Raw genomic sequence first — 25,442 nt, 5'->3', positions numbered from 1 at the left:
TGTTCTCAATTTTGGAGTAAAAATAAATGCTTATATAATGTATGTTCGTAATGGTGTATGTTGTTAGTGCCAACGAAAACCTGTTCTATTGGCAATCTTCGTTTGAAGTTGGGCAATTTAACATGGGTTTCAATGGCAGATGACATCTGTGTAGTGAGACCTTACATACTATAATAGAGCTTCAGTAAAGAAAAATTTCTGTTTAATTCAGAATGTTTGATGACTCTTCCCTCCATCCCCTGTATATGATCTGCAGGCCTCAAATTTGGCAAATTACAGGGCAAAGCCATTTGACTTAGAATGATTGTGTTCAAGTATAATGGCCAATAAGTAACATGCAAAATAATGTTCAGGGCATTGGGGCATATGAGTAAGGCACTGCAGAAATTTGCGGCATGGCTTCTGTTAATTCGATCCCTGGATCTGGTTATGTTGTCTTGCTGCTTCTTTGTCTTCTGCTTTCAATCTTTTTACGGCTGTCATGTGAATAGTCCAGATGTGGCGATGAAGTTTGTCATCTTCCAGAGGTTGTCGACTGGTCCCCAGAGTTTGGTGTTCAAGGAAGTGTCTCCTGTTCATACTTTCTGTCAAATTTCTTCTAGGTGCGGGCAGATTTGTAGAATGTGTTCCGGTGTTTGCTCTTCAGCACCACATTCACATTGAGCCTCTGGCCTCCTTTTTAGGTGCTTCTTTAGGCCACAATGTCCAGTGCAAAGATGGAAGATTGTCTTATTGCTTGAAACCAGCCACATACCCCCACTGATGAACATCTTACACAGACCTTGACATGAACAAAATTAGGAGAGTGGTTACTTATTTGACCCCTAACTTAGATTATGGGTAGTCATATTGATAATATATAAATTCAGATGCTAAGGGGAGCTAAAAATTACTCTCCTTCAACTGGTCTCAAGGGAGTGATCAGAAGCTAGAGTGACAGCTCACCGTAAACAACTAGGATAAGCTAGTATGTGTTTAATAGAAATTATTAAAATTTTACATTCAGGTTTGGAATTTTTTTACATATATTACATTGTCACCCAGATGTGACTGTCACTTCTACTTGGATACCATTTTAAAATTTCATAAGGAGTAGCCCTGCTCTAGGGTATACCCACCTACAATGCCCACATTGCCAGACTATCTATATTCTACCTATATTTCACTATTGTATCAACTTCATGGGCTACTCTTTTCGATTAGCAGCAAGGGATCTTTTATATGCACCATCCCACAGACAGGATAACACATACCACAGCATTTGATATACCAGTCGTGGTTCACTGGCTGGAATGAGAAATGGCTCAATGGGCCCACCGACGGGGATCAATCCCAGACCGACTGCGCATCAAGCGAATGCTTTACCACTGGGCTATGTCCCGCTCCGAGAATAGTGTACTACATGTATGTACACATGTACAATGTATATGTGACACTGATCTCTGAATTGAGTTGTTTTTCTCTCCTAACTTTATTTGCATGTAGCTACAAACTGTTTTAATGAAAATAAAATAAAAACCGAAGTGAATCCTTAGTTAAAGACATTTGCCATTATTGACAGACATAAAATATCAACTGTGCTGCCTTTTCTCCCTCTTAGACCTTGCATGTATTTGTTGTCAGTTCTGGAATATAGACATGTATGTTATCAGTTGTGCAATAACCCTAGGGGATTAATATAAATGTGTGACACAGATTTATGAAGTGAGCTGTTTTTGCACAACTCCTCAAACTTCACTTAGCTACAACCTGTTCGCTGATCCACCTACTTATGGGTTACAGGTAAGTTAAATGTGCTTATGTCCATGAGAGGTTTAGGCACGTTCACTTATTTATCATATAATATCTTACATTTTCAGTGCGACCAAAGTATGTGATATTTTTCAGATGACATACTTTAAGAATTTTATAACTTTGCAAATTAGATGTAAATTAATCAAGGTCACGGCACTAGGTTTATTGACATTTAAGCAAACGTACTAGGGTTAAATAAAGACATTTCAATAGTAATTTTATACTGAAATCTGTCTAGCGCTCAGAATACAAAATAACATTATGCACTAGTTTATTTTGATGTAAGGACACCCAAACTGACATCATTCAAGTCTGACGTTCTTTCCATTCAAAAAGACACTGCGCCACATATTCTTACGTCATTTGAATATCTAGTAATGGCAGACTGGAATTAAAGTTCTGTGTACAGTTTACAAAAGCTTGAGATTATATGATAAAGAGATTATTACCCTTGTGTGTTTTCATTAGCATCAATATTATATATTAGGAATAAAAATAATGTATTATGTTTGCCAGAGGCTCGCATAATACACTTTTTATTCCTAATATATGACATTGACGATACCGAAAAACACTCTGGTAATAACCTCTATTTATTCAGCAGCCGGTACATGCAGATAAAAGGTTTTTTTTTAAATGTTTCTTATGTTTTATATAGGAAAAATAACTAATTAATGACATCGGATATCTTCTGTATCCAGTGAAGGTAAGAATGGGAAATTCTGCCAGGCTCTACTGAGTAGAATTTCTCATTCAGCCTGAACAGGATAAAGCAGATATCGGATGTCATTAACTAGTTATTTTCTTTATCCTGCAGACCATAAAAATTAAGGGGAAAAGCTATTTTTTCTGTTATTTCAGCCACATTGTATACAGTGGCCTAGATGTCAAATGAGGGATTTTGTAATATAGGCTATGTGTGTGACGTATCCTGCTAGTAGCATGATATGACTGCTTTATCTGTCATTCATATTCTGTCAATAGAAACGGTGGTTACAGGATAAATGGTACAAACTGCTATATTACTTCTTTATTATGGTTTACAAAATCAATAAATAAATATTTAATGATAATGAAAAAATCTATAATAAGATAATAATAATAATAATGATTTATGATGGTGGTGGTGGTGGTGGTGGTGGTGGTGGTGGAATAAAAATGAAATCAAACTGGCTGGTAGGTACTGAGATCACATCCCAATACTGACTCCCGACCACAGTAACAACTCAGTGGGGAAGTGTAACGGGGAAACTACACTGACGTTTCTCTTACAAACTCAAGACTCTAGGCTTGCAAGTCGTTCCAACCAGTGCACCACAACTGGTCAAAGGCCGTGGTATGTGCTGTCTTGTCTGTGGGGAAAGTGCATATATGCATTTAAATGATCCCTTGCTGCTAATGGAAAAATGTAGTGGGTTTCCTCTGATGACTACGTGTCATAATTACCAAATGTTTGACATCCAATTGTCGATGATTAATCAATCAGTGTGTTCTAGTGGTGTCGTTAAACAAAAAAACCTCAAGATTCTAGACTTTTGTAACATCTTGTGACTTTAACGTCATGGCAACACATACAAACTATGTGTGTGATGTCTAAAGATTTGAGTTTAGACTTTTATGTCTTATAATCATGGGCCCAAATAAATAAGGTGTGTGTGTGCCTGGGACAGCATGTTTAAACCTTTTTGGAATGTACACTCAGGTCACCATCGGGTAATCATGAAAATAATTTTAACATGTTAAAAAAAAAAGTGAAAAACTTCCAAGATGTTTTTGTATCAAATGAATTACCAGATTATGTCTGTATGAAATGTGTTATCATTTGGTTTATTCTAGATTTGTACTCTTCTCTTATCAGTAAAAGTAAGGTTGTGTGTCAATGAAATGGGAGTTTTTAAATGTTTTTTTAATGTATATATAGACTCAAAGGTTCCCATGATAAAAACTGATTATAGTTTAATAAAATGTTTTTGTGCCAATTAATGTTTTGACACGCAAAGCTCTTAATTTAATGGGTAGGATTATAGCTACTTTTTAAAATGTTAATGCCATGTCTGTTTAATAAAACTGAAGAGCTACATGTATCGTTATGAAAGCTATGTTATTACCTGACAAATCCAACCATAAGCCTTCTCTTTGCATTTATCAAGTTAATAAATAAATGATTACAAAAAAGCCTTGTTTCATATCAATAGTCCACCAGAAAACATTGGTTGTAAGATAGAACAAGAAACGCGAAAGTAAGTTGCTAGATTTGTTGGGTGAGGAGTAAAATGTTGGTGGGGTTTTAAATACTAGTACATGTATATGGTATACATGTACATGTACAATATATTATTTGTTGGAATGGAGCAGGATCTATTTTTAAATATATTTACATGTACGTACATGGTTAAACATACATGTTTAACAAGCACTAAATAGCCAAGAGTGGGCCATTTCACCCGCATAATTAAACAAACTAAATTGCTATGGGTGACAAAATCTTTAGTTCGAGCCCTGTTAATGGTAATTATCCCAGTGAAATGTATTGTTGGTGCTAGAATGCTGTTTTACATAATCCATTACAAGTGAAGTGATGATACGCCTTCTATACAGTATCTGTTACAAGTGAAACCTTGATGTATTGTATACACAGTGCTTTTCCATTACAAGGAAATTGAAATGACAATATATTTTATGACTTCAAGTCTTACAGAGTTGAATTACAAAAGGTAATCATCTCACATTTGTGTTACATGTATGTTAAACATATATGGTTGTTGATGAATACCTGTATCATGGTTATGCATGAGGTGGGAGACTGTAATTATAATTTTATATCTACAGGTACAGGTACATGTAGTGTGTTTGCAGGGAACATTTTGTCCATTATATTATTCGCTATGCATAATTCAGCAATAACTACACAATTTTTAAGCACTAGTATATAAATACTCATAAAATTAATTGGTAAATTCTCCCTCAACTTCTCACCCCCTTGAGAAAAAGCAGGCTCACTAAGTTCTAGTAAAAAAAAAAAAAAAAAAAAAAAGTTGTGTTACCTCTAATCACACATGAATTAGCAGTGGTGGATCCAGAAAATCCATTTGGCAATGACATGAGGTTTTTGGGGGGTTTTAAAACTTTAAATATGACTATTTGTCAGGGAGTGGTGGGGTGGGGGCAAGACATAGCCCTGTGGTAAAGCACTTAGCTGATGCACAAGCAATCTAGGATCAATCCCCATCCTTGGACCCATCGGACCATTTCTCATTCTAGCCAGTGCTTCACAACTGATGTAGCAAAGGCCATGGTTTGTCCAATCATGTTGGTATGATGATGATGGTGCATATAAAAGGTCCTGTGCTGCTAATAAAATAAATATATATAATAATAACCCATGGAGTCACTGTGGCAGGTTTCCTCTGTCATTATACAATGTATATATGGTCCATAACCTTATGTCTGATGCCATGTAACCATGAATAGAAATATGCTGAGTGCGACATTAATTAAAACTTCTTCTTCTTTTTTTCATTTGTCTCAGGTTTGTACCATTTCAGATATATTCATTTAGTCATACTTTTATACTGTAGTAACTGGTACCGTAGTAATTCATTTGCGTTAAGCCATGTGGCTCACACACACAATTCTATACAAAATATACCTACAAGATATGTATTGTACCTAGATGTATATCCAATACTCGTATCATTGTTCCGATAAGATAGTTAACGGTGTATGACTGATAACAGATCTGTGACTCGATATTACACGCTGGCTCTAATTATAGTGTCCATACAAAGTGTTCCTTGTTTGTCCCACAAAGAGTTTTGATCACCACCTGTGAATGGTATATTTGTTTGTACTGGTATATTCACTATATAGTGTTATGTGTCCATACAAAGTGTTCCTTGTTTGTCCCACAAAGAGTTTTGATCACCACCTTTGTATGGTATATTTGTTTGTACTGGTATATTCATTGTAATTGGAACTTTAAGAATTAAGGTTCAGACACACTGCAGGCCCATTGAAGTATTTTGTTAAGTTGGGTGGGGGGTGGGGGGTGATCTAGGTTATTATTAAGCAAGGCGCGAAGTGCATTGCCCGAAGTTTTGGGGGCTCCCCCGTGAAAATGTTACAGTTGAATGACTTTAAACACCTTTTCTTGCCATCTGAACTGCAAAATCAGCCATTTTAAACAGCAGTTTAAAAAGTACTTTAAGGATTGTGTTTTGCTTAGTAATATAATCTAAGAATGTTTTTGTTTAGATGGCCTTAAACACACCAGATCTCACCAGTTAATGGGGGAGGGGTGGCAATGATCAGTTTAGGTTATGGAATAGTTGTTAGGCCACTGAAGGATGCAGTACACCATTGTTGAATTAATATATTGGAATAGACATAATTAACTATATATATTGCAAATTTTTTGCATAAAAATTGGCAATTTTCAGTGCCACTTTGTTTGGGAAGGGGCCTACATTAGGACCCACAGAATGCCTGGATGAATCCCTGTAATTGTTGCTCAAAATGCACTAAAATGCTTTCTCATAATAATTTTAATAAGCAGCTTTTGCTTTCCTCTTGGAGCATTTTTTACAACTGTTCAGATCAACTATATTGACATTAGGATGAGCAATATTAAATTATATTGAAGAACAAAAGAATGAATGAATGAATTAACGAATGTACAAATGAACGAACGAACGAATGAATGAACGAACGAATGAATGACTCTATGTTTAATGACACCCCAGCACATGGGTTATTGGGTGTCACAAATGGTAAGTATATGAAAATATTATAAATAACAACAAAAGAAATGTTTTTTCAGATGACATACTTTAAAATTTTGATAACTTTGCAAATTAGATGTAAATTAATTGAGATCACAGCACTACGTTTATTGACATTTAAGCAAATGTACTATGGTGACACTCCATAACTGACGTATGCATTCATAGTCATCAAACAAAAGTATTTCAATAGCAACTTTACACTGAAAGCTGTCCAGCGTTCAGAAAACAAAAAAGACGTTACACACTATAGTTTATTTGAGTTTGACGTCATTTCCATTCAAAAGGACACTGCGTCGCATATTCTTACATCATTTGAATATTGGGTAATGGCTGACTGGAATTAAAGTTGCATATACAGTTTATCATACCCTTGTATGTTTCAGTATAGTCAGTATAATGTTTTATGGTGTTGTCATAATGTTGAAGTCTCAGTCTCTGTTATGGAGGGGAACTCTATTTACCATGTCTGCATGTATATCCATTGAAGGTTCAGGCACCTCTGTCCTGGGCCACATCTCTAGCATGGCTCTATTAGAATCTATAGTCTAGACTAAAACGTTTTAGAAGTACAGGGTCAGTACCCATCGGCCTTAAGGCTTAATCACAACACCACCATACAGTGCCAGACCTTTAAGGTCATACAAACAGGATCACTGGACATCACTCAACACTGTTGTTAAGCTCTGAAATGATTATCTAAACAGTGATTAAATACTACCAAACAAACTGGATTGATCTCGCATGTTTATTTATTTATTTATTTATTTATTTATTTCAACTTATTTTCATGCTTATATCCAATTAAGGTTCAAGCATGCTGTCCTGGGCACATACCTCAGCTATCTGGGCTGTCTCTCCAGACAGTGGGTTAGTCGTTAGTTGGTTAGTGGTTAGTGAGAAAGAAGAGGGTGTATAGTGGCCTTACCCCTACCTATTGAGCCCTTAAGAACTTGCTCTGGGTTGGAGCCAGTACCGTGTACCTACCAGCCTGTTTTCCAATGGCTTAATCACTACGCCACCGAGGCTGGTGATCTCGCATAAAACACTACCTGAATTCACAATGTTAAAGACAACCATCCACCATCTAACAATGTGCTGGTTCTGTACAGGGATCAAACAAATAAAGATATCAACAGCAAAGAGATAAAAAAAAATACTGACACAGAAACACATTCCATTCTTTACCAATCTTCTTAGTGGTATTTCCGTTATTTGTGAGACAAAATCGTTTGTGAGTGGAGTTTTGGCTGTTTGTTTCTCTGACAGCCTGTCATTTTAGTAAGCTGAGATTGACCTGTAATAATTAGTTTTGCTTTTCTGTTTTTTTGGGTTTTTTTATTACTGAGTTGTAGGAGGATTTAGTGGTTACGGGCTATCAATGCTTTATTTTGCACCATTTTTTGTTCATCACTGAGTTGTAGGAGGATTTAGTGGTTACGGGCTATCAATGCTTTATGTTGCACCATTTTTTGTTCATCACTGAGTTGTAGGAGGATTTAGTGGTTACGGGCTATCAATGCTTTATGTTGCACCATTTTTTGTTCATCACTGATTTGTAGGAGGATTTAGTGGTTACGGGCTATCAATGCTTTATGTTGCACCATTTTTTGTTCATCACTGAGTTGTAGGAGGATTTAGTGGTTACGGGCTATCAATGCTTTATGTTGTACCATTTTTTGTTCATCACTGAGTTGTAGGAGGATTTAGTGGTTACGGGCTATCAATGCTTTATGTTGCACCATTTTTTGTTCATCACTGAGTTGTAGGAGGATTTAGTGGTTACGGGCTATCAATGCTTTATGTTGCACCATTTTTTGTTCATCACTGAGTTGTAGGAGGATTTAGTGGTTACGGGCTATCAATGCTTTATGTTGCACCATTTTTTGTTTGTTATGATGATAAATATTGTGCACAAATTAAGCAGTATGTAAAAAAATAAATGCACCAAATTAATTTAGATGAAATTCTACTTGTCAATGACTAAAACAATAATTCTCCTCAAAAACATTGGAAAGAATATCCTTAATTAGTTAGTGGTTGGGGATATGCATGCACATGTAGTTGCTTTTCCTCTACCTATAATAAAAAAAATGTTACACTGCTAAAAGTTTAGAGATATAAAAACCCTTGGTAATTGGCCTTAAACCTGGTAATGTACTGTCAGAAACATGCAGCTCTAGGCTGCAGAGAACATGCATTTTGTTCAGCATCTCGTCGCGATTCACTATTCAAGTTTCAGAGATTGTTACACAATTTTAAGACAGTAAACAGTAGTTACTAATCAATTTTCAGTTGACTAGAAATATTGCTAATCAAGATTTTGAAAACAAAATATTCCCTGGGCTGGAGTCATTGTAAAATTAACCTGAAGTCCAAACCAATTACGATAAATTATTTTCCTACCTTTAATTACCGATACATTTTATTCACATTTTGTCTGGACAGAAATCGTGAAAAAACCCATTACAGTGACACAAATTCCACATACTAGATGATAAACATGTCACCTATCTTGACTTTGCTAAGATCTCCTAGGACAAAAAGCACGCAGTTTTTTGCTGTCTGCCATTTTACTTTTCAAGAAGGGTAGCAGCCTCCGAAGTACGTGATGTAATTAATGTGATGTCATCTCAAGTGTTTTATATCACAACACATATGACATTAGATTACATCACACCCGTTCACCCCTCTTGGAGAATATTCCATAAAAAGGCAAAATGGCAGCCGGTACAAAATTACATGCTTTTTGCCCTAGGCGATCTCAGCGAAGTCGATATAGGTGACATGGTTATCATCTGGTATGTGGAATCTGTGTCATTGTAATGATTTTTTCAAGATTTCTGCCTGTACACAATGTGGTGATTATCTAAGGATAATTAAAGGTTACTGTTCAGTAGAGTAATTTATCGTAGTTGTTAACAATGTGGTTCAGACTTTAGGAAGTGCAAGGTCACTGACTTTCATTGATAGACAGCCCAGTTAGCTACGGTACACAATATTTAGATACATATAGATGGGTTTATATAATTATGCTTACTTGTGTAATTACGACTGTTTACTATAAACACCATCATACACCACCACCAAAAAAAACATGCCCACCCCCCCCCCCCCCCACACCCCCACCCCCCAAAAGAGAAAATCCCCCAACGAAACCAAACCATGCAGCATTCTTTAGCTCAGTGGTACAGTGCTCATTGGAGGTGCAGTCAGTAAAGAGATTAATTGCCCTCAATGGATTCAGATGCACAGGCCGGGATATATAGGATGGGGGAAGCGAAGTCATGTACACTTGTTATTATACATGTGCTTCATATGATTTGTATTAACTTGGTTATGTTGAACCATGTGGATAATAAATATTTGTATGTACTTTCCTATCTTTAAAGAAATTGCACGTAAAAGATCCCTTGCTGCTTTATTTGGTAGGAATAACCTGTGAGATGGCATTTGGTTTCCTCTCTATCTCATCCATGTATCAGAACATCCATTTTAGACACCAAATCAATAGTTATGGTTTTAACAAATATTCCTTTCTTTCCAGTTCTCAGTTGGTTCCACAGTGTTGTGACTTTTTTAAACTTGCATGTCTATACATACATGTATATAACATATGACACTGGTTAACAATATGTATGATTGTTCCTTTTCTTGGCATTAAACATATATACCTAGACTATAACAAATTCTGGAGGTGTTCTGTTTCATTTGAGTTCTCAGTTGAATTGCCCGGCTATGCAATTAAGATCCTATCACCTTATTATATACCTTCAGGTGTGGCTCGTAAAGCACCCATGTTATACCAGCCGTATTTTTCTGCCGGGCTGCACATACTACAAAGATAATGTTTACACTAACGGTATTCCTGTTGTGAGCTAATCTTTAGTAAACACTGAAAGAGGTTTAAGCCTGTTACACAGACAAGTGGACTAATCTTCCTGACTGGGAAAACATGCATAAGTCATTCAGATCTGACTTGGGCGAAATTGCCGTAATTGTGGCTTTATCAGCTAACTTGCAAGTGCTGTACTAGCAGAAAGAGTTACAAGTGTGGATTGTTGTTTTCTATCGGACCTGATGTCATTGTGTTTGATTTTGTTGATTGATTGTACGCACAGCTTTGAGGATATGTGTAGGAGATTTGAATTGTGATTTCTGTGATGTTTGTTTTTGATGTGGCAGTTATATTGTGAACAATAATAATTTTAAGTTTTGCAGTGGAATAATATTGTGCTTGATTTGTGGTTGACCAGCTATACATTAAGCTTTGGAATAATATATGACATTTATCTTATGGTTTCTTTGGTATGTTCTTTCTGATGTGACAGTATAATTGAGTTACATTGTACCTGTATTGGTGAACAATACTCTTAAGTTTTGTAACATTGTGTTTGATTTGCGGAACGACTTTATGTTTAACTTGAGGATATGAGATTTATCTTCTGGTATCTTCAGTTTTATTTCATATGTGACAGTTGTTTACCAACAGTAATAATTTATTAAGTTTTAATAATAATAATATACCTTTGCTTTTCATTGATCTCCCTTATTATGTTTAACACTTAGCAGTGCCACTAGGCAGAGAACATGGAACACACTCAGACCCTTTCTACAGTGGATGAATTCTGTCAATATATTTCATGGAAGACTTATTGGAGTATTACCAAATTGCATGATTCCTGTGTAACAGATCCAGAAATAATGTTCTCTGTTTGTGTTGTAATATTGTGAAATCTGTGACAGATGGCCACTGTTTGGTGATTTACGCGATTTCTAAGTAACAGGAAAATGCAGACAGCTTGGAATATTACATCGGTGTACTTTTCATTTCCGAATAATGCCATTGGCTTATAATAGCCAATGATACATCCAAGCTGGGGTGGTGTTAAACCTCTGAACTTTGTGAACCACTGTTCTTCAAGCAATATCAGCAAAATGAATTGAACATCAGAGTGAATATTGCTTATTTTAGATGAGTAACACTCAGATTGGCCAACAGGCAAAACTCTATGCTACAATATATACTGAATAGTACATCGAAGAAATCTCCGGAGTAAAAGGGTTAAACATTCATTGCAAGTAACAGAGAATCTGATGAATATGGAAGCGTATAGCTTTGGTGAAATTAAAGGAAACTAAGATGTTTGGAACAGCAATTATTTCAAGTGCACAATAATATAGGCCTTCATTTAAAATGCACATACATGTACATGCAAGTTTGTGGATAAACTGAAGTTAAAAAACTATACATGATTGCTCCTTATAATATATACTTACAAAGGTTTCAGTCTTGAGGTTGGTATGGTTTCCTCTGATGACTACGAATCAACCTTACCAAATGTTTGACATCCAATAGCTGATGATTAATTAATCAGTGTGCTCTAGTGGTGTCAATAAAACTTTGATGAAATATTAATACAGTTTAGTTGGTTCAAATATCATGTTCTTAAAAACCTCCACAAACTTTAAGGTGTATTCATTTCACAATGTTCAATATCTATACCAGCAGTGTCTTTTAATCTTCCTGTGACATTTTGGCTTAATGGAATACATGCATATTTTATATATTCCTTTTATACAGATAAATATTTTATCCAGATTTGGAAACTTGATATCTGTGCCATTGAATATACATTGTCTGTTAAAGAATTGTAAGCTTATCATATAGTTTTAACACACTAAGAGTCAATACGGATGTACACCCTACCAAGCCAAACAATGTGGAAATATATAATATATATATATATACATGTATATATATATATATCTGTCGCTGACATAATGGGTACTTACTGAACTCAAAAGATGATTGATGACGTTTAAAAGACATGGAAACAGCTGTTGGTTGAACATGTCAAACTACAGACAAAGTAAAGTGTGGAAGAGGGTTGATGTGAAGAACCAGCCCAGACGTCCACAGGCACATACCAACGTCTGTTCGTCTGTTGTGTAAGTGTGAAATTTGTTTTGACCATTGTGGATTAGTTTTGTTTTTGTCTTTTGTAATTGTGGTGGGTGGGATGTACATGTACATGTAGCCCAGTGGTAAAGTACTCGCTGTGATCATGGGAACCCATTGGATACTGTTTTATTTTTTAGTAATTATAGATATACAGTCAAAGCTGTATATAATGGCCACCCAAGGGACCTGACAAAAGTGGCCGTTATAGAGAGGTGACCCTTATATACAAGTTCAAAATTAGAACCCATATATTAAAGAATATCACAACTGTCATAAAAAAAAAAAGTCGCATTTTAAAACCATTCCCACACTAGCTTGTTTATGTCATCATTGCCTGTTGCTTTCTTCTGCCTTTTTTCTTTTGGTTTAAACATTGTCAAAATCGGCCAGAACATTGGCTTTCCTTTTTAAAATAGAATTAATCTGAAAACGTCATACACCAAAATGATCGGCAATCTTTCGCGCACTTAAATTGCCTTTCTCAGATTTGTTAATAACGTCGATTCTCTGTTCTAACGTTAAAGCAGTACTATGTTTCGGTGGCATTTTGCACACAAATGTATTTGTTAATATATTTCGCAAATGCTAACATTGACTTGCAGAAGATATTTTGTGTAACTGAAGGTTATTACCCATGTGGCATGTTTGACTCATTTGTTTGTTTCATGCCACCGCTAATCCTTCAGTGGAGTATGACCGTTGATTACAGCTGAATAAGATCAGGAGTCCCTTTAAAAATCCGAACACGGGACATCTGCAATGATCGGCGCCTACAGCTATTCATGTTTATTTACCAATCATGTCTGGCTAGAAGCAAGGAAACACCTAACATAATACCTCATTTGTTTGGTTTCTCCAGACTCAATAGAGTGACCATACATGCAGATTACATTATGTACAGCCAATGGGAAGTCGTCTACTGTTAAGCAAGGATACTGAGAACCAATCGAATTACACCACCAGTAACTGCATGTCACAGAAGTTACTGAGTGTCTGTTTGTTTTTCAATTATGATCAGAGAATTACAATGGAACTTTACTTTGACAGAAAATAAACTCAAAGCTACAGACATGGCCATATAAAGACATTTAATTTATAATTTTTAACATGATTGAAAAAGTAAAGACATAACCAGGGTAAAAAAATCAACCAAAAAACGTCTTTACGACGATCATCTTGTGTCCGTTATAGCATGTTCAACCTGTGATTTTGGGTGAAAAATAGTGACCGCTGGCCGTTATGGACAGGTGACCGTTATGTACAGGTCAAATAAGGAAGGAAATGCATTGGGGGGGATTTATAGTGGCCGTTATAGGCAGACGACCATTATGGACAGGTGACCGTTAGACCAGGTTTGACTGTACATGTATTATTTTCGTTTCATAGTCATACTCAATATAATAATTAATGGAAATTAAATTTCTGTTCTGTGATTGTACCGACATGGTACTGACACGGTACTGGAACCGATTGTTTCTGTGGAATCTGAGGGCCTGTAATCAGTTGTGTGGGGAAATTTGAACTGCAACTGATCCTTCAGTTTAGATCATAGAATTGATGTTGAAAAAAATTGGCATTTGCTTTCACGTGTACATAAAGAAAGAAAAAGAAATTCAATATTAGTAAATTTAAAAAATATCCGTTTTTGTAGGGTTTATAGATCCCAGTGACTGTGATAATAGGTACATGTGTACTTATGTGGTCCTTATATAATTCAAATCCTTCTTGTGTTCATATAATTCTAACCAATTGTGTAATCAAAAGTTGCGATGGGTGTGTACGCACCCCCCCCCCCCCCCCCCAAATTACTAAAGGTCCACTTTTCTCTATTAAATTTAAATAACGTTATGTAATCGTTGTTGTTTTGAGGGGTTATTTTTATGTTGATTGGTCCCATCACGAGCAATTCGCACCCACCCATTAAAAATCCTGCGTACGGGCCTGCAGGTACATGTATTACAGGAAACATTTTGTTCAGTATCGCTTTCACAATTCACTATGAAACTTTTAGAGGTTGCTACACAATTTTAAAACATTAAATAGTTGATGATAAATTTTCCATTGATTAAAACAAATGTTGTTAATTAATCAAAATTTTGAAAATAAAATTGTCTCTGTCTTACATAGTTATTTTTGTTTAGATACAGCTACAAAAATGTGTTTGTTTTGTTACTATAATGTTTATTGCTGTGTTGTCACATTTACGAGGACATATCATGTCACACTAACAAGAATATGTTTGTTTTTGTGTTATTTCAGTTGTGAGGATATACATGTATCATGTTGCACTGACAAGAATATATTGTTATTTTCTAACAATAATATGTTTATTTTGTTACAATAATATATTTATTTTTAGGTTGTTACAGTTACAGGGACGTATCATGTCGCATTGACAATAATCTGTTTATTTTGTTACAATATTATATTTATTTTTAGGTTGTTACAGTTACGAGAACGTATCATGTCGCATTGACAATAATATATTTATTTTGTTACAATATTATATTTATTTTTAGGTTGTTACAGTAACGAGAACGTATCATGTCGCACTGACAATAATATGTTTATTTTGTTACAATAATATATTTATTTTTTGGTTGTTACAGTTACGAGGACATATCATGTCGCACTGACAATAATGTTTATTTTTAGGTTGTTATATATACAGAACTTTATGAGGACATTTCGTGTCACATTGACAAGAATATGTTTGTTTTGTGACAATAAACTGTTTATTTTTGTGTTATAGTTAAAAGGATATACATGTAGCATGTCACACTGATAAGAATATGTTTGTTTTGTTACTATATAATATGTTTGCTTTGTTACTATATTGTATATAATATGTTTGTTTTGTTTTGTGTGTTTCCAGTTACGAGGACATCTCGTGTCTGGGTGAGACCCACAGCCTGTCTGAGATCTCGCTGGATGGGAACCCCATCAGTCAGGACCAGTACTACAAACAGGTCATCCTCCGCCACATGCAGCAGCTCAAACAGCTCGACATGAAGAGAGTCACTGTAAGTCTGTCTTTACCAGCAAAGGTGAGCGATCACTCCCACTCCCCTCCACACGCGCATCGAATGCTTTAGGATCATAGCAGGAAACTGACTGCCTTTCAGTAAAGTTTTCAATACATTTTATTTGAAACTTCATGTGATTGATTGCCTAGCACCATTTCAGAGGAGTAATGTTACATGTTAGCTCACCTTGATTTTCCTCATGGCTAAGACTAAATTGACATCTTCTTCACAAAGGGGGCAGGATTTAGCTCAGTTGGTTGAGTGCTCACTTGAGGTGCTGGCATTGCAGAATCAAACCACCTTAGTGGAGCCATTCAACTGATTGGGGTTTTTTCTCGTTCCAACCAGTGCATCACAACTGGTCAAGTCCTGTTGTATGTGGGAAAGTGCATATAAAATATTCCTTGCTGCATTAGAAAAATGTAGCGGGTTTCCTCTGATGACTACATGTCAGAATTACCAAATGTGTGACACAGCCAATGATTAATTAATCAGTGTGCTCTAGTGGTGTCGTTAAACAGAACAAATTTAACTTTCTTCTTACAATAAGATACAAAGCTCATATGAAGAGTCAGTATCAGTTTGTCTTCTTTATCATTACATAAAATATACATGGGTAATGTTGTTAAAGAATAAAGCAGTAACTGATGTACAGTGGGTGGTAATTAGATCACTGATCCTTTCCTTTTTCTTTACTGTCCGAACTAGTTCCATACATCTAATATGTGAAGACCACAGCATTCATTGGGTTGTACCGGCCTCGGTGGCGTCGTGGTTAGGCCATTGGTCTACAGGCTGGTAGGTACTGGGTTCAGATCCCAGTCGAGGCATGGGATTTTTAATCCAGATACCCACTCCAAACCCTGAGTGAGTGCTCTGCAAGGCTTAATGGGTAGGAATGAATGAATGAATGAATGTTTAACGACACCCCAGCACAAAAAATACATTGGCTATTGGGTGTCAAACTATGGTAATGCAAATAAATAAAGTGATGATCAACATCAATATAAAAATTCAAGGTTTAAACAAAAACAGTGTAAAGAACTGTGCCAAAAATACAAATACAAATATCACAGAATTTTACGGACACCGAATTTTACTCTAAACTTCAATTTGTGCTGTATTGGCCATTCTCAAAGAGAATGTTACACCCCTGCACCACGGTGAGGTTACAGCACGCGCAGGGGTAATGGGTAGGTGTAAACCACTTGCACCGACCAGTGATCCATAACTGGTTCAACAAAGGCCATGGTCTGTGCTATCCTGCCTGTGGGAAGCGCAAATAAAATATCCCTTGCTGCCTGTCATAAAAGAGTAGCCTATGTGGCAACAGCGGGTTTCCTCTAAAAAACAGTGTCAGAATGACCATATGTTTGACGTCCAATAGCCGATGATAAGATAAAAAATCAATGTGCTCTAATGGAGTCGTTAAATAAAACAAACTTTACTTTTTACTTTCATTGGGTTGTAAGTACAAAATTATACAAAAGATCCCTTGCTGGCATTTGGTATGATTAATCTACATATATGAGATGGTAGCAGGTTTACTGTGTCCCTATCTGGACCATGTATGCCACTAGTAACAGACTCTTAATAAATTGTTTGTCGTGTTGTCACAGGAAGAAGAAAGACGAGTTGCCCTTGTGATGGGACGAAAGAGTGAGGAGAGGAAGAGAGAACTCAACAAGCAGGCCATCATGAAAGTAAGTTGCACTGAGCAAACATAAAGCAGACCTCGCAAAATAAAATATTTTTACAATGAAAAGTGAAATGTCGTTACAGATTACTGGCATTGTCTTTATAACTTAGAATATAAGGGAGATCGAATTTAGTGCAGTCCTCTGATGTGCTTGGGTCAGAGAATGAAAAATACCATAGTTAAATCATTGGGGTTTTCCCTGTCACATTCATGCAGATCCTCACAACTGGTGTTTCAGTGGCTGTCCTGTCTGTGAGAAAGGACATCCCTTGCTGCCATATGAAGATGACTGTCTGTCAGAATTATCATATGTTTGGCACACAATAGCCGATGTTAGTCGATTATTGTGTTGTAGTGGTATCATTAATCAAAGCAAAGTTTAATTTAACTTTGATTTACTGAAGTACTGCATTCCCAGAATATAACAAACTATGTTTAACATGGTGAGACATACCCCAGTGATAAAGCACTCACCAGATACATGTACATGTATGATTAAGCAGTGATGGATGACCACTGATGGGCCCATTCTGCTATTTCTTGTTCTAGCATCCTGCTTTCTCTTCACTAAAGGTTGACAGGTCTGTATGTTACCCAAATTTAACCAGCTTACTTTCAGGCTGTATACATGTAGCCATGATATCATGATACACTGCATAGGTATCCTAATGTGCGTTCCTCAACAGCTTTCTACAACCCACAGAGGTTTCATCTCCTCAGAATGTCCCAATAGTAGAAGAACTAGTGATTTTTCTGAGCACTAGTAACTTTTCTAGCCTACTAATCCCCCAGACAAGAGAAAATATTTCTTAATTTCTGCCTCTGCTCCACACTGTCATACAAAAATGACTTTCATTCAGTTTATAACAATTGTATAATTTTTTTCTTTCTAATTTAACCATATTCATATACATGTACTTAACCTTTGTCGGTGGACCCATTAGGCTATTTCTTGTTCCAGTCAATGCACCATGACTGGTATATCAAAGGATATGGTATGTGCTATCCTGTCTGTTGGATGGTGTATATAAAAATCTTTTGCTATTCATGGAAAAATGTAATGGGTTTCCTCTCTAAGACTACATGTATATGTCAAAATTACCAAATATTTGACATCCAATAGCCAATGATTAATATATCAGTGTGCTCTAGTGGTGTTGTTAAACAAACAAAATAAAAATAAATAAATAAAGTACTGGTTGTATTGATTTTGTCAGGAGAAGAGGAGAATTGCCATCAACAATGCTAAACGTCAGTGGGAGACGATGCAGGGACCTCTGCTACAGAAGACGAGCAAGCTGGTGCCCATGTCGAGTGTTCACGGAGACCTGTATGCCAGGCACCTAGGCACTGTGTCCAACACCACAGAGTACCTGGTGCCCAGCTCTCACTACAGAGACTGTGACGGAGAAGACACTGACTCACAGGCCAGGTAATAACACAGTGACTGTTATATATCAAACACATTGACACTGTCTGTTAACAGAGTAAATATAGACTGACGGAGATGACACAGACTCACAGGCCAGTTAATAACACTGTTATACATCAAACACATGGACATTATGTCTGTTAATAGAGTACCTGGTGCTCAGGTCTCACTACACAGACTGTGACGGAGATGACACAGACTGACAGGCCAGGTAATAACACTGTTATACATCAAACACATGGACTCTATGTCTGTTAATAGAGTACCTGGTGCCCGGCTCTCACTACAGAGACTGACGGAGATGACACAGACTCACAGGCCAGGTAATAACACTGTTATATATCAAACACATGGACACTATGTCTGTCGATAAGTCTAAGAGTACCTGGTGCCCGGCTCTCACTACAGAGACTGTGATGGAGATGACACAGACTCACAGGCCAGGTAACACTGTTATATATCAAACACATGGACATTATGTCGGTTATTAGAGTACCTGGTGCATGGGTCTCACTACAAGGTGTATACTACCAAATCAAATCCCATAGACGACAATAGTAATATATGTGGCTAAAGCTCCTACCTGCAGCGTATCAATCGACATAAACACCACAGATATAAATACTACCACCCCTAACCCTTAAAGTTAATCAGAAATAATTGGGAGTCAAGCAGCTCATTTTTGAGATACTGAGTAGAGTCTATGACTACCCTAGTAGCACAAAATTTGAGTACTTTTTTTTACAGGTACCCCATACATGTTTCAAGCACAAGCTACTTGATACAGTGGTATCAGATGAAATAAAATTGCATACATGTTTTGCCCCGATGAAACTATTATTTTTTTAAACCAACACATTCACATTTATCACCAATCACAGGACTTGTGGTATTCACTTCTCTATCAAAAGTTCGGTGCACCTTAACTTTGACCCAGCCAGACGTTATTTGTTTTAATACAACCTGGTAGGTGCTGGGTTCGCAGCCTGGTACCAACTCCCACTCGGAGAGAGTTTTAACTACTTAAAGACCACTACACCCTCTTCTCTCTCACTAACCACTAACAACTAACCGACTGTCCTGGACAGACAGCTCGGATAACTGAGGTGTGTGCCCAGGACAGCGTGCTTGAACCTTAATTGGATTTAAGCACAAAAATTATTTGAAATGAATGAAATGAAACTAATACCATGCCGTCTGTCTGCAGTGAAAAACGAGGTGGAAGTCGACCGTGTAGTGCCAAGAGTAGCTCCACGACGGAGTTATCTATCGACAGTCAGCGGGAACGATCGCGCTCCAGCAATCGCCGTGTAGACACCACGCGCAACACGAACCAGCACAAGGAAATCTTACTGTTTGGGTTGGTATAGAGCTTATATCTGTATAGCTGTGAAAGTCCTCAATTTGGGTGACAGGGTGGATCGGTTGGTGGGTAAATAGATATTCTGCTAATGCATGTAGATGGACAGATGACAAAATGGATACGTGGATGAATTTGTTAAGACATACATGTACATCTGCCAGCAGGTAATTGGAGATCTGAACATAGAATGCGTTGGTGATTGAATGGATTTTGCATTTGACCCTTTGTGGATATTGATTCTGGTTGTACTGTTGCAAATTCATATTCAGTGACATAATAATTATAATAATGTTGCTCAGTAGCGAATTACTGCTAATTGAAAACAGTAACCCATGGTGTGGCAGCATCGGGTTTCCTCTCTTATTATATTATTTGTTGTCCTTAACCATATGTCTGATGCCATATAGCCATAATAAAAATATACTGACTGTTGTTGTTAAATAATACATTTTTCACTTCTTAATGGAAATTCATTAGATCCCAAATACAGTAAAGTACAGTAATAATGAACATACTTAGAACAAACTACTGCACAGTACGAAACTGATCGTAAAGTCCCATTTTATTTTCCTATACACTAATAACCAACTTATGCTAATGTGTACAACGAATTACTGCTATAACAAACTATCATCATAAGTGTACGGAACAGTGCTGAAATAAAACCTCAAATTTGGGCAAAAATGATACAGATATTTGTTCAAAATGTGCAAACCTGAGACCATTTTACCATGTATTTTCATCATTCATCATTAAAATTAGTCGTAATCCATGGAAAATGCGTAGTGATTCGTTTGCAACTTCTATATAGCTGTTTGGTAGCAAAGCTAATATGAATAACTGTTGTTATCCAGATTCAGGTATTTTCGTTTAATTCAGGGCAAATGCCAGCCTGCCCCCTACAAAACTCCGAGTCTGTACACCTACGACTATCGCAGTCCCTTCCGGTTGATTATAAGAGTATTTTACTGTAGTTGTAGTTTAAACTGTACTCAAGTGTTGTGGTTGACATTCCTTTTCTTTCCTTAAATGAAGGTATTAATGCCAGTGTGACATAATCAGTTTGATACATTGACAGAACCACCTACCAGTTGTTTTGTCATGTTATTTATTACATACCTATTTAGTCTTACTATAGTGATAAAGGCCTTTTGAAACCGTGCAATAAATTTATTCTGTATCGCACATATGTGCAATCTGGACCGGAACTTTTAAATGGGTAATCCCCTTTTTCTTTTTACTGCAGTTAGTGTCTTTTATTTACTTACGTTATATATGATTTACAAATGACGTCATATCGTATTTGAAACATTACACAAAGCTGCTGCAGAGTATGATTCTTAACGTTAAATGAATCCATGAAAGGAGCTTTGATCATAGATTTAACAAAGTGTTGTTATGACGTTAAATTAAAAACCGTTTTTGTAAAACATGAAAGAAGGTATGTAATAAATACAGAACTTTACATACATTGTTTTCAATTCCTATTTATTGCACTCGTTTATTTTGCAAAAGGACATACCACTCGACCGCTACGCAGTCTCGTGGTATATATTCTTCCACAAAATAAACTTGTGCAATAAATACGAAGCAAAAACAATGTATGTGAAGTTCTGTATATTTATTGCACGGGTTTATAGTGTGCAAGAATATAAAATCCATACACTATAAACAAGTGCAATAAATAACATGGCAAAACATCTGGTATGTGGTTCTGTATTCATTACATACCACCCTTCTGTATTATGATCAACAAAACTTTAATTAAATAACACATCTTACTTCGTCTGGAAACTTGGTAGCATTTTATGGAATTGACAGAACACTGAGCATCCTGGTTAGTAACATAACATCATTCCTGACTAGGGACATGATGTCATCCGAGTGAACACGTACTACGCATGCAAACATTTTGTATCACACATGTGTTCAATAAAATATTTTTTTATTGCACGGTCAGAATTGCCTTTATTACTGTATAGTAAGATTAAATGGGTATGTAATAAAAGTCATTAAGTATGGTTAATAATATTATTTTTACAGTTATTTTTTTTTTTCTTTCTGTATTATACAGTCAGTCGGACAACCAAGGTGGAGGTGAACTGAGCGATGTGGCTCACCTGGATGGCGATACACTCAGTCTGTACGGTCCACCGTCTCTGAGTGCCCTCGACAAAAACTGGGGGATCCAGGCGGCCGGGGCCATCACGGTGATCAACTTCAAGTTTATTGACTTCGACAACATCGTCAAGCAGCTCCCCAAACTACGCACAAGATATCCAAGTGTGCAGGTGACGTTTAGAGCTGACCGGTTTATAGTGTCTTCTAGTCCCATTGTTTGTTCCTGAACCAGTGCCCAGTCATTTGGTCATGAACCATTATGCAGTTGATGGTCATGAACCGATCCTCATTCATTTGGTTATGAACTTGTCCCCAGCCACTTTCTAGAGGACCAGTCCCAAGTAATTCATTTGGTCAAAAACCAGTCATCAGCCATTTGGTTATGAGCTATTCCTGTCATTTGGTCATGAACTGGTCCCTCACTTTTAGTCTATAACTAGTTCTTAGTTATTGGCCATTAACCATTCCACAATTATTTGGCAATAGATTTAGTGCAAAACAGCTCTTAAAATTGGTTACAAAAATAGATATTTTAAACATAAAAGTCACCATGAACGTGACCCTAATCATTTGGCAGCAAATTAGAATCCATGCCTTGCTAATCAAAACTAATTCCCCCCCCCCCCCCCCCCAAAAAAAAAAGGAAATGTGGAGATTGTTTATCACAGAAAACAGAATGATTCAGTACCTACATGTCATGTATATTGTATACTCTTCTCTTGTTTCAGACACTGATCTTCAGCTCGACAAACATCTGGAGTCTGCAGCAGATCAACGCTCTGGCCAGCATCCGACGTCTGGACAATCTGACCATCGACCTGGATGGGAATCCAGTCACCAAGTTCACACTGTGGCGCATGTACACGATATTCCGTCTGGCACACTTTGCCCTTAAGAAGATCAACGGCATTGAGGTAAGCAACTTCAGTGTTTCTGTCAGGTAGGAGGGTAGATACCTGGATTTAGAGTGCTTATGTCAGCTTTCCTTTCAGTAAGACCAACAGTACTAAGGTAAACAGAAGAGGATTTAAATTTTATCACGGCACTGATGGCAATGTGCCCATAAGGTGCCATAGGATGAGTTCATTTTTGTCAGAGAAAACATGATAGAATGTAAGTTGCCTTCATGCCCCTCTTTGGAAGGAAATATTTGACTTCATGCCCCTCCCACTAGCATTGGTGCCCTAATTTGTGTTATTAAACTAAAGGCAATACTTTCTTTGCCCACCAAAAGTTAAGATTCGACCCCTGCAACATCACTGTTTCTGTTAGATAATGGGCATCTTGTTGGAGGAGTACTCGCCTTGGCTATGCCCTAAAAAAATATTAAGGTAGATGTACATAAGCAACATCCACCGGATCATGCTTAAATCAAATAATTCATTGTAGACTTTGTTTAGAATGCAGTGACCTCACTGCTCATAGATATACAAGACATATTTATGATAATTCCATATGTAGTTGTGGACATCCATATGAAGATATGTTACATTTCCTATTTGTCTGTCCTCTCTATGATAACAATACAACAATGTATTTTTATAATGGTGGTTTTGATCTCCATACAGTGCTATATGGTAATAATGATTACCCTCTGGACCTTAATTTATGTATAGCAGAATCTATTCATAACTTTTTTGAATTGTCAAAACGCTTCACGTTTTAATTTCTTAAAGCCATTTATCCTACATCACATTGTCACTTGCAAGTTTGGCTGCTGTACTATGGGCGGTGGGCGAGAATCACTGATGTAAGTTAAGCTTAGGAAATTGGGTATATTTATGTACGTGGGTATTTGTACACATGGACAAGTATATTAATTCCATGGTCTTATAAACTTGTTTTTATGTTTGAGTGCAAATTATGTAATTGTTTTTAATTCTCTGAAGAACATGTCAACTGATATATGTGTATATTATAAATTGTATGTAACAAAGTATGTGTGGAGAAGCATTAATATAGGTCAATGGCCTGTTTGCCAATCCATTTCTTTTGTGAAACAAATATTGTTTAAACCATAAGCAACATCCATATGCCTGTATAAAATATATCTTGTAAATTCAGACCCCAGTGTTTAATGAATCTCATCATATACAGTATATTATAGAGAGATATTTTATTTCCATGTTTAAGGTGTCTCCCACCGATATTGTGAATGCAGAGAAACTGTTTGGACCGCTGTCTTTCATCGTCGGCTTCAAGTTGCCGCAGTCACATGTGAAACCCATCCTGGACGTCAGGTCAGAGTCAGTACTTGGAGAACATTCAGTGCTGTGTTGTTTGTGAACCCAGTACAAAACATAGGACTATAAACATACATGTATATTCTGAAACATGTGCAATGTCATGACCAAGACCAAAGTGTTTAACGTGCACATTCAGAGCAAGCTGTTGTAGCGCATGCCTGTCGTGGGCACAGATATCGGCCTCAGCTGGCTCCTCCGTCATGTACATGCATCCAGTACTTGTAAGAGATACTCATACATTGATGTATCCAAGTAGTATTCACAAGACATACTCACACATTGTGATTCCAGCTGCTATTCACAAGACATACTCACACATTGTGATTCCAGCTGCTATTCACAAGACATACTCACACATTGTGAATCCAGCTGGTATTCACAAGACATACTCACACTTTGTGAAATTCAGCTGGTATTCACAAGACGTACTCACACTTTGTGAAATCCAGCTCCTATTCACAAGACATACTCGCACATTGTGAAATTCAACTGCTATTCACAAGACATAATCAAACATTGTAAATCCAGCTGCTATTCACAAGACATAATCAAACATTGTAAATCCAGCTGCTATTCACAAGACATACTCACACATTGTGAATCCAGCTGCTATTCACAAGACATAATGAAACATTGTGAATCCATCCCAGTTTTCACAATATATACTTTCAGTGTGGATGCTTTTACTCATTTGTTGTTTTTGTTTTGTAACCTCAACTTACTTTTTTCTTTTCTTGTCTTTTTTTTTCTCACAGCCATAATTTCTTAATTAATGACGAGTTACATGTAGGTTGTAATATTTTTTTTATTAGATACAACTATACTTTCTTCTTCTTTTTTCATAACTTTTAATAAAAAGATAAATATTATAATTTAAAAAACCCCAAAACAACCACCCTGCTGACCAACTACTAAAATGATATCTAGGCTCCCATCTGGAAGAGGATAACCCAATTATTAAAAACATCTAGCCATTAAATACATTTCAAGTGAATTGTCTCACCATTACTTTTAG

General features: G+C 36.6%; 1 protein-coding gene across 6 annotated transcripts in view; it reads left to right on the top strand.

Annotated features, from left to right (window-relative positions):
* LOC121382572 (leucine-rich repeat-containing protein 49-like) overlaps positions 1–25,442 on the top strand; it is a 71,174-nt gene that overhangs the window by 43,602 nt on the left and 2,130 nt on the right. For all 6 annotated transcript variants that reach the window (XM_041512058.1, XM_041512051.1, XM_041512074.1 and 3 more), the window contains 7 exons: positions 15,416–15,563; positions 17,186–17,269; positions 18,483–18,697; positions 19,905–20,057; positions 22,135–22,351; positions 22,910–23,095; positions 24,315–24,421. In XM_041512058.1, coding sequence (XP_041367992.1) covers positions 15,416–15,563; positions 17,186–17,269; positions 18,483–18,697; positions 19,905–20,057; positions 22,135–22,351; positions 22,910–23,095; positions 24,315–24,421 — 1,110 coding nt within the window. The remainder of the gene's footprint in view (positions 1–15,415; positions 15,564–17,185; positions 17,270–18,482; positions 18,698–19,904; positions 20,058–22,134; positions 22,352–22,909; positions 23,096–24,314; positions 24,422–25,442) is intronic.

Source organism: Gigantopelta aegis, chromosome 2 (assembly GCF_016097555.1).
Source record: "Gigantopelta aegis isolate Gae_Host chromosome 2, Gae_host_genome, whole genome shotgun sequence".
Taxonomy (NCBI): Eukaryota; Metazoa; Mollusca; class Gastropoda; order Neomphalida; family Peltospiridae; genus Gigantopelta; species Gigantopelta aegis.
This window is presented reverse-complemented; position numbering and strand designations above follow the sequence as displayed.